Source organism: Eufriesea mexicana, unplaced genomic scaffold, assembly GCF_001483705.2.
Source record: "Eufriesea mexicana isolate 0111107269 unplaced genomic scaffold, ASM148370v2 scaffold8199, whole genome shotgun sequence".
Lineage (NCBI taxonomy): Eukaryota > Metazoa > Arthropoda > Insecta > Hymenoptera > Apidae > Eufriesea > Eufriesea mexicana.
In genome coordinates, this window is record NW_016915967.1 from 7,560 (window position 1) to 23,055 (window position 15,496).

The following is a 15,496-nucleotide window of genomic DNA, read 5'->3' on the forward strand; positions in this document are numbered from 1 at the left end:
ATAGATGGCTCTGATGTCAGTTTACTAACTCTGGTTATGTGCTCCGAATATATTTTAATAAATCAAATCGGCAGAGGAAAATTCACTAATTACTCAAAATCTGCGATTAATTTATGAACTTTTATAATTGCATCGTAAAGCCAGATCCTTTAAGAACTTTCCAATATATTTTTCGATATAAATTTGTTCCAAATTAATTAATTATTAATTATTATTCTACGGAGTTGTCGAATTGTTTGAATTGTTGTCGAAGACGCCATTGGTTTTTCATTAATTACTATCCTCTACGCAATTAATTTATGAAACTTTATGCACTCATTACAAAGACAATGCTCTTGCGAATCTTCTCATATAACTTTTGATCACATTTTGCTTCTAGTTTCGTTTAGTATTATTTATTTTCACGGAAGATCGTGATGGTCGTCGATACGAAATCATGGACGCCATCAAATAATAATTAATAAATAACTAATTCGTAACAAATTATGTACGAAAATTTCATAAGAATGTTGCTCAAAGTTTCAGCTTTGCAATGAAATTATAAAAGTTCATAAATTAATTACGGAAATTGGTTAATTTATTAACTTTTCACCATCGGATCCCCCTATCCATTTCTATCCCCTCTCTGCCATTGTCTGTCACGTGACGAGCTATTCGACGACCTCCTTGCCTATTCTATGTTCCTATCACTTTTCTGACTTTTTGGTCCTAAATCATAGATGGCGCTGATCGTAGGCGGTAAAATTTTTATTCGAACTAAATACCTCTCCTGGTTATGAGCTCTCTTATACATCTTAATAAATCAATTCGGCAGTAGAAAATTAATAAATTTCGAAGTTTTTGTAATTAATTCGTGAACATTTATAGCTGCACGGCAAAGTTAGAATTATAGGCAACATTCTTATACAATGTTTAATTTAATAATTAATACTTACATGAGCCATAGATTTTGCATTTCCTGTATGTAATAATTATTTATATTTTTATGTTCTTTCTGTAGTAAATAAAATTACTATAGAAACGTGGTTTTCTTGCGTAATATTCTTATTATTTTGTAATAAATATATACCAGCATAATAAACGTAAAAAATAAATTTTTTTTATTAAGAAATTTTATTTACAATTGTTTATTTACAATGTTTTCATAGGCGAAAAATGAATACAAAATAAAAAATAGATTGAAAAAAACTATCAACTATAGTGGGGAAACGAACCCCGGTCCCCCAGCACAGGAAATCTGGGCTGTCGTCGTTAGGCGACGACTCTAAGTACTTGAAAACTAGCGGAAATAAATCTATAATTGCAGAGGTAATAAAACTTTAATCGTAAATAACTCTAAAACTATTGAGTAGTTGCCGCTATAATGATATATTTTCTTAAACTGCATGACGATATCTACAGATCTGCAAAGTTTCTACTAAATTGGTGACCCGAAGGACTTGCACTTTCCTTGTGAGGCAAAAACATCGGCGAAAAGTAACCTCGAGCAGGTTACGACACGACCGAGTTTGTATAGATTGGACTCTACGGACCACGGCTCTCACCCGTTATACTCGTGATATAAGTTTGATTCGATTTACCATAAATATCGCACGATATTGTAGGCGAAGGAATTACATAGTATTATGATTATAAATATATAGTTTAAACATATCGCCATTTGTCAATTAAGATGGTGGATAGTGAACGGAACAAGGTGTACATATCACGACCAATGGCATTCTTGAAACATTGTAAGAAAAAACTGTGATCGAACGACAGTCGACGCCAGGATGGAAGACCTGAAGGATAAAATCGAAAGGTTAAGCCACGGATATGCGCAAGGGACAATGCAGCATTGGAGAGTGGAAGGAAAAAAAGAGAAAAAGAAATCAGGATCAACCTTTCTTTACGCTTCTTTGTTTTGTCTTTGACACATCTTCTACCACCGTCTTCTTAAGAGGGTACAAATCCGGTCGAGTGTGAGGGTTGCAAGTGACAGCTGGAACTGTTATACCACAACGGCTGAATACTATTCGATTCCCGGTGAAACAAGAGGGACAAATTACTTCCGTTGCTTCGTTAAAATTAATCGACAAACGTACGGTTGTTTGAAACGTCGTTCAGTCTAATGACGCACTAAAGTAAACATGCCCGCTTTCTGTGAACAACTTGTCGAACTAAAATGTGCCTGAAATTCAAATCGAGGATAAGGACATATACGTGACAATTTATCGAATAAGTCAGGTATATGATTCGTATAAGCTTATTTATTTCTCGCTTATAAATCGTATATAAATAAAAGCTTCAATCTTACTATATACACACTAGAATAAAAAAAAGTCTTCGACATTTCGTATATAGTGAATGAAAGAATATTATCCCAACCAAGGTTTCACCTCGCAAGTGAAATAACGACCAGCGTCAATAACCACATATGAAGGACCTTTTAGAGGGATAAGGGAATCGGCAGTTTAACATCGACCAAACTGCATCGATCTTGACAAGGGAATCGTTGGTCCAAACCATATACGATATCTTCAAACTGGCACACAGACGATATATACAGTTAATCGTTCAAGATTCTGTATGTGGTAACATTTTTTCTAACTCGCGTAAAATCTGTGTAATGTGTTGCATTAATTTGAAACCAGTCATCGTAACTGGTCGTAATGTTTTACTGTAACACTGTTTGTACAAATTGGTAAGTGCTTCCGATCTGCAACATGAACGTTGATGAAACACCCTTCATAAGGATATCAAGAATATTATAATCTAAATGTACTTACTCTTTTTTATTACTGTTACTATTCTTGGTAACAAATAATTTCGTCAATGACCTTAAAATGAATTGCAACCGCTGTTCCAGCAATACCACTAAACTCTCTTCATCCTCTATTAATTTTTGTTCATCGATCCCTTTTCCTTCGATGTTTTCCTTTTCCACTTTATTACTAACAGTATTTGCATTCTCAACTTTCTGTTTCTGAGAATTATTTCTGTCGCACAATATATCTATAATGGGTCTGCATTGTAGAATTAACTGAATTCCATTCTGATATGCTTTCAATTTGCCATGAAAAGTTGTCGCACCTGGAACGCAGTGTTAATTTGAGAAGAGATATTAAAGCAACATCAGCCAAATTAAATTAAACTGAAACACATACAACGCGCTTGATGTTCAGCTAAGGCTACTCTTTCCATTTGTACAGTTAGAAATTCCACGGTTTGCTCCAAAGCTAACAAAAGCTTTGCAGCTTTATCATAATACAGCTTGCATAACTGTAAACTTGTTTTTCTTTTCATATTATCCGTATCTGGTTCGTGTTCCCTGTATACACGATGATATAAAGATGCAAGTCGATGTTGAATAGTTGCAGCGCGAAATTGATAGACTGGTTGTCTTGGTCCAGCCGTTTCGATATCACAATGCTTCAAAGCTTTCTGCAGAATATCGACAACTTCTCGTTCCAATTCCTCTTCGGTCTAAAATTACAACGTGATATACAACAGATTGGAAAAAATACATGAAATTATAAAAAAATGTATAAACATACTTTGCATCCACTCGTAGGATAATCTTGTAATAATGTAGCCATAGTAAACAAAGTAGTAGACAGATCCCATGTAATAGTATCCCAAATCACAGGGTTTGATTTTCTCGACCCCAAGACCTGCAATGCTTTCTGGTAACTCGCGAGCGCTTTATTGTAGAAGTAACGTTCTTGAGTGTTTTGCTTAACGTGCATGTGTGCACGAAGCCGCATGAGTCTTCCTGTATTTGAGTGTAAAAGTGCTAAGTTTGCTTCGTCGTGAACAGTTTCGAACGCTTTCACGCCTGCTTCTAAATGAGTTAGCGAGCGGTTAAGCAATACTGTTACCTCATCCAAGGAGCTTGATGTTTCTTCTCCTAAGTTCTCTTGTTGATACCGTGCTATAAAGATGGTATGTTTTCTTTTACATTTAATTATACATATTTTTTAAATAGTAAAATCTATAAAAATACTTACTTCCACCTTGATTCATGTAAAGTACGCCTAACTCGTTATGAATATTTCCTAGTCGCCTTAAGAGATTGTTTCTATCCATATCCAATGGTTCTAACGATAACGCTTTTTCGTAGCACTTATACGATGCTACTAAGGTAGATTCTAAAGTTTCTAAATGCTGTGGCAGCAATTCAGCACTATCTAGAAATCAAAAAAATTTTAGTGGCGAGCTATATCAAGACAATTTTTTACGTATCTTTAGATAAAAACATACTGATGTCCAAGTCTTCCATTCTACAAATTTCTTCAACAATTCTCTCTTCAATTTCGTTCTTCATTTTGTAATCCTGCCTATGTCTTTCGACATTACACCAATCTTGTACAGCCATAAAACAACAGTCACCGGCACGACCTAATAAATAGCTTACCGACTTATCGTTCCGTATCCCGCAAAATATCTCTAATATCTTTTGGCAACGTAAAACTGCTAACATATATCTCAACGAAGCTCCGTAATTTCTATTGACATATTCGTTCTCAGCGAGCACAGCAAAAATTAACAAAGCCTTTTCGTATAACAAAGTTTTTAAATGTACGTTCCAGCTGATATTATCGCTCTTTTGTGGTGCTTGCCACGTTGGTAAAGTTTCGGTTTTAAGTTTACATAGTAGTGCTTTGGCTTCAGATTCTTGAGGTTCCACTTTTGTAATAATAACTTTATCGTATTTCTTCATCTTCTTTTGTCTCAACTTCTTTTTATGTGTAGGGCTATTATTCAGGGAACTCATTTCAGATTCGACCTCTTTTCTATCATCTTTCAAGGAGATGTAAGGCATGGGAATTGCTTGGAAAGGTTTAGCCATGGTCAAATGATTTTCTTCGTATTCTCTCTTTACTTTTTCTTTCTCTTTCTCTTTCGTTTCTTCTTCTTCGAAATTATCGTCCATTGGAAAATACTGTAAACAATCCAGCCCGTAACAAACATGCTCTAAAGCGGCTAAACATCTTTCTTCAATACTGCCCGAAATTGGGGGTGGTTTATATTTGGGTTCTTCGCATTCCGCGTATTCTTTAACTAAAAATACGTATTCATTAAGTTAATCGTTTTAAGATTAAAAATAACAATGTACTTGAAATAAATGTTTGACTTACTATTAGCTAATGTTAAAGACTTAATGGCAGCTTCTTCTGTTTCTTCTTCCAAATCCTTGTCATTTTCATGGTTTATGCTGGATTCACTTTGTGTATCCTCTTCATCACTCTGATCTAATAATCCTGGGCTAGCAGGGTCTGTATCAGACGGTATATAAAGGTCAGACAGCATAAAGTGTGCGGATGTTACAATCTGTGGATACTTTTCCTTAGTTAATAACTGTATACAATTTTTCAATAACATCCTAATAGTACCCTGTTGTCTATGATAATCAGAAGAATATTTCATATTACGAGCGACTCTATAGAGTAACATAGCAACAGGTACAGTGAATGGATTCTGGCCCTTTTCATCCGATACATCATTACACAGAGAAGTTAAATCGTATAACTTTACAACATCGTCATCTTTGCCTTTGAACAACCAATAAGTATGCCCAGCCTTGGTTGCATTGTTCTTTAAGAAACTCAAAATGTTTTGTGCAACATCCCTGATAACTTTAGGACTAAATTTGGAGTGATCCATATTAGGAAGATCTTCAGTCTTGATCAGTTCATACTTTTGCACAATACCATCCAAATGATAACACATTACCACTTCTGGTACATTACACATTAAGTTATCTAACCAATAATCTATACCGGTTAATACATTAATGGGTTTAGTCATATCCCTCAATCTGAGACTTATGCACGGATGAGTTTGACCACCAAATATTGGCATATCGGTACCAATAAGCATCTGTATATTTTCAAAAGTCCAGACAATGTTCCTCGCAAAATTGTGATTATAATTTGGATCTGGAACCTTCTCTTCTTGAGAAGGTTCTGGTAAACATGGTTCCAATGTTTTCACAGGTAATTGTGGTTTAATATGTTGCTCTTTGTTATCTGCTACTACTATTGAATGATACAAAAACTTGGATACCAAGTTTATTTGCTGCAAAGTATTTCGATTGTTTGTCTTGTGAAACAAACATTTTTCCTTGTCTCCTAGATTTTGGAAAATGTGTTCATAAAAGAATTTCTTTAGCCATTCCCAGTCACTTTCTGCTTGCCTAAGCAAGTATTTATGGATATCAAAGTCATCTAGCAATAGAGTATTTTCTATTCTGTGAACCACCATCGATATGACTCCATGATTATAAGGCAATTTTAGCAGCTTTTTTATGTTTTCTGCATCCGATACAACATCAACCTCCCCCACGCAATCAGGGAACATATGTGCCATGCGAAAACTAGAAAAACCAGAGGTCTTGGACCAGACACTCTGAAGGCCATAGCTCTCTGCAGAACTGCTGAGCCAGTTGCTCGGTGGTAAATTTAAATCTGTATTGCACTGTAACTGAGCATAGGTTGCGGGTGTTTGAACAGCCGAGTATTTTACAACGGCGGTAGACTTGACTGGTTTCTTGGGTGAATCAGAGGGTATGGCCACAAGCATAGGCTTGACCTAAAATTAAATCACATGAATACGTGACATTGAAACATCGCGTTTATGTCTAACGAATGTATCGATAGTTTGATTGTATAGTAAATAAAATTAGTAACGGATCCTTTACGTTTGTGAACAATGGCATGACCGAGTATTTCTAATATCGAGCAAAAAAGACTCTGGATAAAATAACGGTATAAAAATAAACTAATCACTGCTACTAATCGAACAAAATATTACTTACTGCATCACATTTCGCATCTGCATTTTCTGACATGTTTAATTTCGAATGGTGACACTTGCATCTCACAAAACTTGTCGCTCGATTCCCAAATTTCTAGAAGGAACCAGAGTGTATCGAGACCTCAACCGCTCGCATAACGCATAACCACTGATTATGCGATACACGCAGGTAGGCTGCAACGTTATAGAAACAGCTTCCTACCTTACCAACTTTACTCTGCATTATCAGCTGAAAAGAGTATCAAGGTTCCTTGCTTCGACGGTAACATTGTCGGCGAATAATAAATTAATTAGCCTAACCATGTTAGCGCAATTATTTAATTTCCACTCGTTACGGAATAGAAATAAAAGAGCACGATGAAAAGGAATACGTATAAAAGAAAATCTGGAATAACGAAGAAGGACATAAACGAAACCCACGATCTCTTTTTGTAAGCGGTTTACATCGAACTTTTATTCATATAGCTAAACTGTTCGCGAAAGTTGCGAAGCAGTGAGACATAACCGAGAGATTATAACGGCAAAATGAAGCCCGCGAAGAGCATCGATCAGTATAGAGTCGAAAGCGTAGTTTGTTCACTCGTCTTACGACAAAGAAACAAAGCATACCCGTATCCCCTGGTCAGTATAGTAGCACGAAAAGGTTAGCAACGACGCGAGCAGAAAAGCACGCGTTTATCCGCGTCGCTGAATGGATTCAGAAGCCCTGGAGGAACTTGACGTCACTGGTACCGCGTTCCTATATAAGATCGTGATCGCTACCCTCTCGACTCAGTCGACGACAGTGGTGACACGATCGGTCGAACTTGTTTGCGTTCAACTCTGATATGGTGATGAATTTCAAGGTGTACAAGAAATGCTCGCCCAACGGCAAGATCTCTCTGTACCTGGGCAGGAGAGACTACATCGATTATCTGTCCGGCATCGAATCGATCGACGGAGTTATACTGTTGGATCAGGACTACGTAGACACCGGTAGGAAGATATGGGGCCAGCTGGTGTGCAGCTTCCGCTATGGCCGAGAAGAGGACGAGGTGATGGGCCTGAATTTCCAGAAGGATCTCTACCTGGTCTCGGAACAGCTGTTCCCGACCACCAAGAAGCTCGAGGATAATCTGACCAGGCTCCAGGAACGATTGCTCCGAAAACTAGGACCGAACGCGTTCCCGTTCACCTTCAAGTTCCCTCAGAGCGCTCCATCCAGCGTGACCCTTCAACCTGGAGAGGACGAGGCGGGAGAGCCTTGCGGGGTGAACTACTACGTGAAGATCTATTCCGGGGATATGGAGACCGACATCACCCACAAGAGGAGCACCGTGACGATGGGTATCAGGAAGATCCAGTACGCGCCCACGAAGCAAGGTCGACAGCCTTGCACCGTGGTTCGAAAGGACTTTCTGCTCAGCCCTGGTGATCTGGAACTCGAGGTAACCCTGGACAAGCAACTGTACCATCACGGTGAGAGGATAGCCGTGAACGTGTGCGTGAGGAACAATAGCAACAAGGTCGTGAAGAAGATCAAGGCGCTGGTGCAGCAGGGTATCGACGTGGTGATCTTCCAGAACGGCCAATTCAGGACGGTGATCGACGCGGTGGAGACGCAAGACGGCTGTCCCATTAATCCAGGCTCGAATCTGACCAAGGTAATATACCTGAAGCCCGAGTTGGAGAACAACAAGCATCGCAGAGGCATCGCATTGGACGGCCGGCTTAAGAGAGAAGAAAGCGAATTGGCATCCAGCACTCTGCTGCTCTCACCGGATGTCCGCGATTCCTTTGGCATCGTGGTCTCCTATGCCGTGAAGGTGAAGCTGTATCTAGGAGCCCTGAGCGGCGAGTTGTCCGCGGAGCTACCGTTCATCCTGATGCGACCCAAGCCCGTGGATCGGATCAAGGTGGTGAACGCGGACGACTTGGAGGTGGAGGACACGACGGAGGAGAACGTGAAGCCGATCAGCAGTTAGAGGCCTAAGGGACCTAAGGGATCGTGCATCCGGGCGTCCTCTGGCTAGCGTTCGACCGCAGGATGTGGACCCCCGGATGGGTGGAAGGCGTAACATCTCGGGAAGCAAACGTTCTCTTAACGCTCTCTGTATCGCGCTATTTTCTATCTATCCCGGTGACGTACTTCGACTTTCGCGAGGTTTCGAACGGTACTAATCACCGTCACCGGATGCAATAAATTATCTCGTATAATCGCAATAGAGATTAGGGACGACGATGTACTCGGAACGCGGAGATTGGACGACGATAGCCCGATCGAGATGGAATCTTGGCGACGATACAAGCGTCAAAGCGAATGGACCAGCGTGTACACACGAAGTGGGTTAACGATTCTAGGAATCCGATGCTATCGATCACTACTGGAAGCTAGACGAAAGTGAATCGTCCGACATAATCGAAACGCGTTTCTCAGAAAAGTGCAATACGCGGATCATCGGCAGCAGTCGTTCGAATACGGTAGCGTCGAGTAATTGTCGAACTGTATAGAATAAAATATATGTACTGTGATAAAACATGCGCTTCGTGCCCCCTTCTTCACCCATTCCCCTAGCAGCTATTAAACAAAACGAATCGGCATTGCGTAAGGCGTTGGTAGCCTTTTAAAGTAACAGGCTTTCAGATTTAACTTACGATCCTTGGCAAATAAAAAGACGTTAAACACTGGCAAGAAGTAATTATATTACCGACACGTAATGGCATCGACCATGGAACTCGTACCGGCGTAACAAAGGTAAAATAGAGAAAGCTCGGTCAATTTCGAAGTTTATCGTGGTCAGCTAGCTTCTTACGAGAGTAGTAAAGTCATAGTAAAGTCACGTCGCAAGACGCGGCGACTTTTTCACGGCTCTTCCGCGTTTCCTTTCTCCGCGGACGCTGAGATGCGTCCCGCGAGTCGTCGCGACGTCGTCCGACAAAAGCATCGTGTCGTCATCGAGACCACCGTCCGTTAATATCTCCGTCGCCGCGATTAATCGATCACGATTAATCGACCGCGAAAATCGAACATAACCTCCGTAACGACGAGTGAGAACCAGTAACGTATCGCGAGGTTCCCCCACCCCTCTGCGAGAAGGAACTTTCAACGAGTATTTTCGATCGCTTCGTTCGAACTAACAAGCAGAAATTAGTCGTTGGAGCTCGCAAGGGAGCGAACGAGAAGGTTAAGAAGGTAAATAAAAGATGACGGAAGAGGGAGATCGATAAGATCGGTGGGTAATCGTTACGCAATCGACTGGTTTCGGCCGTTCGATTTGGCGAAAAAGCAGCGCGGAGGACAAGGTCGAGTACGGTTGGATGACGCAACCAGTTCGGTTTGGCCTGGAAAAATAACACTGGCGTCTTCTGCGTCTCGAAACGCGACCGCGATCGATCGGTGCTCCCGAAGAATTATCCGCAATTTCGGACTGGGCGCGAGCGAGATGGAGACACGGGTTTGGCGAGAGGGTTAGAGAGAGAGGGAGGATCGCGGAGAACAAAGGTGGCGCTGGTGGAAAAAAGTCGGTTGAAAGAGGAGGACGCAGTAGTGTGGTCGGAGCCTATTTTCGCTGGAAGGTCGCAGGTATATCTGCCTGCGACAAATCGAAAGACACGACTCGCGATCCTGCTACGATTCTCGCGTGGAAGGTCCTGTGGCGAAGGGCAGAGCGTCGAGGTGCGCGGTGGGCGTTGGAGGAGCAGCAGCCAGCAGCAGCAGCAGCGGCAGCCAGGCATCGTGGTGGAACGAGGAACCGAAACGAACGTGGAGAGCAACGGAGATGGAGCTATTCGAGACAGCAGCTATGGAGGGAGAGAGGGCATCGCGATGGAGGGAGACGGCGCGGAGATAAAATTAGAAAGAGAGGTCAGAAAAATGGCGTGACGGAGAAAAGGGGAGAGTGAAAATCGAAGAAGAACGAAACGAACGGCGAGATAGCTCGCGAGCAGAGGGAGGCAGGAAGAAACGTAGAAACGGAGCAGCGACAGAGAGGAGACGAGAACGGAGAGGCCAGAGGCAACGAAGCACCGAGAGATCGAAGGAAGACGGAGAAAGAGGGCGATAGAAAGGAGCGAGAGGGAGACAGAGGTCGGGCGAGCGAAAGAGAAAGAGATAGCGGTGCGGCTGCAGAGAGAGAAGGAGGGAATAGTAGGGGGTTCGGTCGGCCGGCAGGCTTGGCTGGTGCGTCAGTCAGGCTCGAGACACCCGCGAGAACGGAGCGGTGGTTGCCTCCCTTATTCGGTACGTACGTTCGATGCGCCCCCTCCATCACCCCCCGGCCATCTAACAGGAGTCTCGTCTATCGAGGCAGTGTCGCGCAGAGTGTCGTACGAGTCGTATTGCTCCGCCTGTTCGCTTCCCTTTCGAATAATACGACGTCGGTGTTCCACCGTCTATTCGCAACCCTCGTGTTTCGGATTTGTGCCGCGTTCGGAGCAGCCGATCCTTGCTGGAGCTATCCGGACCGGTGGACGATCGAAACGACGACGTAAAGGGTAAGGAGGAGGAGGAGGCGGCGGTGGAAAGAGCCGGAGGTAGAGAAGAAGCTTCCGTAGGAGTTTCCTCGTCGATTACTACTTCGGGCGAATCCCCCAAGGAAGAACGAAGACAGTGGCTGATACGCTACGCTAGCGATCCAGTGAGTATACGTATACCTCGCAGAGCCTTGACTCTGCCCTCTTCTCTTTCTCTTCGTCTCTGTCCTTTCTCTCTCTCTCTCTCTCTCTCTCTCTCTCTCTCTCTCTCTCTTCTCTCGCTTCTCTGTGTCTCCCCTCTCTCTCTCTCTCTCTCTCTCTCTCTCTCTCTCTCCCCCTGCGTCCCTCCCTTTCGCTGTCTCTTCCCCCCTCTTCCCCGGCTGCGTTCCTTTTTTCTTCCCTTCGGATCCTTTTTTACACGGTCGATCCTCCGGTTATACGCGCGTCGCGTGGATTTTTCTGGTTGACGTGTGTCCCTCTGGCCGCGCGCAACAGACACCGGCGAAAACTCACCGATACGCGACGAGTTTCTCTTCTCTCGCGGCAGACGGTGGCATTGATTTCCTCCTCCCGTCCTCTCTCGCCGGCCGTTCGCCCTTCCCTTCCCTACGTACGCGCGATCGCGGCCTCTCGGGCCCTTAAAATCCAACGATTTGACCGAATTCGTGGAATAAACCCCGTCGTCCCGAGCTAACCCGTACCCCTGTACACGCGCGCGTGTACGTATCCAGCCTCTCTCGCGAGAGATACGACTCTCGACTCGGATCGGGAGAATATTTGCTTTTAAATGGCTCCGCCATGCCGAACCACTCCTGCGGGGGTCGCGGAACGTTTGTTTGCACGGTCGGCCGAGAAGGATCCTTCCTCCGATTCTCCGACTGCGATGGCGCGGCCGGAGACGTCGGGACGAAAAGCGCGCAAGCGGAGGAACGAGTTTCTCCGGCACGCTGCAGCGTAATTTCACGCGAAACTCTGGCAACCTTGAACGCGGCTGGAACTCGGTTCGAGGTTGGTCCCCGGACGGCGTTCAGGGGCGTCGAAACGCGGCCGGAGGTTTTAAGAGTACGATCACGAATTGCGCGGTTAAGCCTCTCCTCCACGTATCCCGGTATCGAGCGAAAACGCGACCGAGCCTCTAGAAACGCTCGATCCTCGTGACGCGCGCGCTATCGGGCGTCCGAGCAACGCGCGATTAAGATATCTCTATTTATAAACAGTCTACCGTGTATTTACACGTTAGAAACCATGGTTGCCCGTGTCTTCTCGCACGCGCCTCTGTTTACACGCGAGCTGTAAAAGCAAGAGTGTTTGCCTTCAACCGAACCGTTTGAATAGAGATCCCAGCAACGAATCCGGATCATGACCCCCCGAAAATTCCTCCTGCGATCTCTCCTTAGAGCGTGCACCTATTCCGGGAGACTGCCGGGCGGTGGTAACCCGTTCGATCACGTACGCGACGCCTTGTTTGTCCACGTCCGCGATAACAAATATCGGCGGGCGCATTCGGCCGATCCGATACATTTCGTTTAACTCGAGCAGCAGTTGAGGTAATACGTGTCCCCGAGCTTATCGGCCGGCTCGAAGGCTCGCGAGGCTGGAAATCGAGAAGCACGAATCGTCGACCTCGAACGGCCATGCTTTCATACGGTATTAGTCACACGTAGCCGACCGATGAATATTTCAACGTTACACCCTGCGCACCGTTTGCCCGTGCAAACGCACCACATTCCGCGTGTCGTTTTCCATTGCGAAACGCCGCGCAGCGCATTCGCGACAGACGGAACAGCGATCCGCTCGCGTCCACCCGCATCGATTTCACCTCGCGAGACACTTTTCCCGCTTCCATCTCTCGCTGTCAACAGACACTGTTGTCCCAGTTGCTGTCAAATGGCTTCCGTTACGACTTAACGACCAACGATCCTATCCCCCGCTTCCTCAGCCGCTCCACGCGACCTCCGCCGAATATCCCATCCATTTCGGTTCCTTTCCTATTCCTTTCTCCGTTTCCCGTTCGACTTTCCGCGACCTCCCCGCTCGTTCCCGCGCGACATGACGCGCGTTAGCATTGCAAATGCGTTTGGCGAGTGTCGGGACATCGTTTCGCTATCTGGAATGCCCGCGACGTTGAACCGGCAGCATTCCCTGGTCCGAGAGCGAATTCTTCGATACCAGCCTCCGCTGAGGTCTCCGAGTCGGTTGAATAATTCACGGTACCACCTCGGTCCTCGAACCGCGCGAGTCCTACGAGAGGAGAAAGTTAACGAGCACCTGGTCCACGAAGGGGATGATCCGGGCGCGGATGAGGCCAGGCACGGGCTCGGTTGCGTCGTCCAGGTGACCCGGAGCCTGGATTCAGGCTGCGGGTACTGCGCGTGCTGAAAACGTAGGCTGGGTGGCAGGAGGGTATAGGTGGCCAAGGGTGTAGCCGCTCCTGCTCGATGCGTTCGCCATCCTTCCTGCTCTCCCGGCGTCCTTCGAGTACCCTATCGCGCTCGTGACTCTCTCTCTCTCTCTCTCTCTCTCTCTTTCTCTCTTTCTCTTTCTCTCTCCTCTCTTCTTTGCCGGTTTATCTCGGGCCGCAAATTTCCCGCGAGTGTATAGGACAGACGAAGGTACGCCTGGCAGGGTGGAGGCTGAATTATCGGATAGCAGCTGCTATCGATGGGTCGAATATGAATTATCGAACGGGTCCAGAGCGACCGAGGGTGAACACGGGTTCACTCGAGGAGAGAGCGTCTCCGATCTCTAGCCTCTCTCGTACGTTGATCACCCGGAGCGCACTCCAGCCCATCGAGCACTGCCTGGACCCTTCGTCGAGTCAGCTGTATCGGCAACCTTCCCGATTATCCGTTATCGGGATCACCGGGAACGTGCCTGTCTCGGGGAAAATCGCAGCCAGGTGTCCTGGAGTTTCCGTTCACCGATTGTCTCAGAAGCGTTGAAATCGTAACGCGAAAGTTCCCGCGAGCGTGACAGCGGTCGATGAACCAAGCTAGACGACCTTATCGACCAGCCGAAGATGTAATTCCTCGGGTTGTGCCACCTCCTTTCGGCCGACCAAGCGTCTCGAGAGTTCGGATAAACGTGCCAATCGCGGAAGTCTGTCTGCACAGTCGGAGGGGAATTTTCGCGACCCGCGTGGGCGAGATTAACCCTCGCGGAAAGCGAGAGGGAACCGGCTCCTTCCTTTTCGACTTTCGTTTTCCGCGAGGCTAGCCGCGCTGAAAAGAAGTCGAACGTCAAAGGAAGGCTGCAGAAGGACGTGGCGCTTTTGTTCCACAGACGTCGTCGGGATGCTCGATATTGCGATACTCTGCTCTGCGTGTTCGTAGAAGCGTCAAGTGGCAGAATTCTACGCCATTTTCCACCGTTTACCATTGTTTTCGATCGTTTTCCATTGCTTTCCATCGTTTTTGATCATTTTCCACCGTTTTCCACGTCTACCGTCAACGAATTCGCAGCATCGCGATATTCCTCTCCGGGTGTTCGTAGAAGCGCCAATTGGCAGAATTTTGCGCCATTTTCCTCCGTTTTCCATTGTTTTTGGTCGTTTTCGACCATTTCCCAAGTCTACCACTGACGAATTCGCGTCATCAGAGACCAGTCTCGGGTTCGCGGAACCGCGATATGTAAACAGCCGCGTTAATTCGCGCCGGCCAATTATAGATGGATATGCACCTATGCATATCGCGGGAAGCTAGGCAAGGCGAGCGTGCAACTCGTCGGTTCCCAGCGAAATCATGAAAGTATAATAAGCCCTGCTCTCCGGCTCCTGCGAACCAGACTTTCATCCGATCGGCCCATTATCTCGGATTAGCCCGTTCGATGTTAATTGTAAACAGACAGACGCGGGGATGTGGAAGAACGGCTGAGGATTACGAGGAAACGATCCAATCTCCGTGATCTTTCCCAGGAATCTAGCCCAGAGGATTGCCCCCGTCTCTCTCTACCGCTCGAAACAATGCGTTCGCAAAGGTACCAGTGTCTCTCTGCCGAAACGACAAGACGAGAATCCCGTTTATCGCTAACTGCTGTCAAAGGTCAAAATCCCTTTGAATACTCGAGATATCGATGAATCGATATCAGTAGATAACGAATCGGTGATGAATTTCAACCTTCTCTTCGTATCGTTTCGCAAGCTCGAGAGACTGATTCACGAGATCGATCAGCGATTCGCTGTTCGTCCTCGCGGGAACTGCGCGTAGGTGGATCTATATCGAAACTCGCGTCGCTTTCGCGGAAGAGC

At 45.4% G+C, this 15,496-nt stretch overlaps 3 protein-coding genes and 1 pseudogene across 3 annotated transcripts in view; 2 read left to right on the forward strand and 2 right to left on the reverse strand.

The window, feature by feature from the left end:
- Positions 1 to 2,322: 2,322 nt before the first annotated feature.
- Positions 2,323 to 6,934, reverse strand: LOC108552831 (erythroid differentiation-related factor 1). The gene is made up of 8 exons (XM_017907506.1): positions 6,800 to 6,934; positions 5,121 to 6,573; positions 4,243 to 5,043; positions 3,990 to 4,169; positions 3,537 to 3,913; positions 3,147 to 3,465; positions 2,769 to 3,072; positions 2,323 to 2,698 (listed from the first exon to the last, which is right to left on the reverse strand). The coding sequence occupies exons 1-8, from the start codon at positions 6,830 to 6,832 to the stop codon at positions 2,557 to 2,559; spliced, it is 3,609 nt and encodes a 1,202-aa protein (XP_017762995.1). The 5' UTR covers positions 6,833 to 6,934; the 3' UTR covers positions 2,323 to 2,556.
- Positions 6,935 to 7,554: 620 nt separating this feature from the next.
- On the forward strand, positions 7,555 to 9,314 carry Arr1 (arrestin 1). Its single transcript, XM_017907512.1, has one exon. It carries the CDS (start codon positions 7,626 to 7,628, stop codon positions 8,760 to 8,762), a length of 1,137 nt encoding a protein of 378 aa, XP_017763001.1. The 5' UTR covers positions 7,555 to 7,625; the 3' UTR covers positions 8,763 to 9,314.
- Positions 9,315 to 10,472: 1,158 nt separating this feature from the next.
- LOC108552853 (uncharacterized) overlaps positions 10,473 to 15,496 on the forward strand; it is a 64,091-nt gene continuing 59,067 nt past the window's right edge. The window contains exon 1 of the mRNA XM_017907535.1: positions 10,473 to 11,414. The gene's annotated coding sequence lies outside the window, so the exon portion shown is untranslated. The remainder of the gene's footprint in view (positions 11,415 to 15,496) is intronic.
- The window catches only part of LOC108552821 (RNA-binding protein 25 pseudogene), a 6,189-nt pseudogene continuing 2,096 nt past the window's right edge, over positions 11,404 to 15,496 (reverse strand).

What these genes read in the sequence shown, in the direction of transcription:
- LOC108552831 (XM_017907506.1), bottom strand. Translation starts at nt 6,832, where the DNA reads ATGTCAGAAAATGCAGATGCGAAATGTGATGCA. An exon ending in CAGATGCGAAATGTGATGCA is followed by an intron (nt 6,574 to 6,799) that starts GTAAGTAATATT and finishes ATTTAATTTTAG; the next exon opens with GTCAAGCCTATGCTTGTGGC. An exon ending in AGTAACAGTAATAAAAAAGA is followed by an intron (nt 2,699 to 2,768) that starts GTAAGTACATTT and finishes TTCATGTTGCAG; the next exon opens with ATCGGAAGCACTTACCAATT.
- Arr1 (XM_017907512.1), top strand. Translation starts at nt 7,626, where the DNA reads ATGGTGATGAATTTCAAGGTGTACAAGAAATGCTCGCCCAACGGCAAG.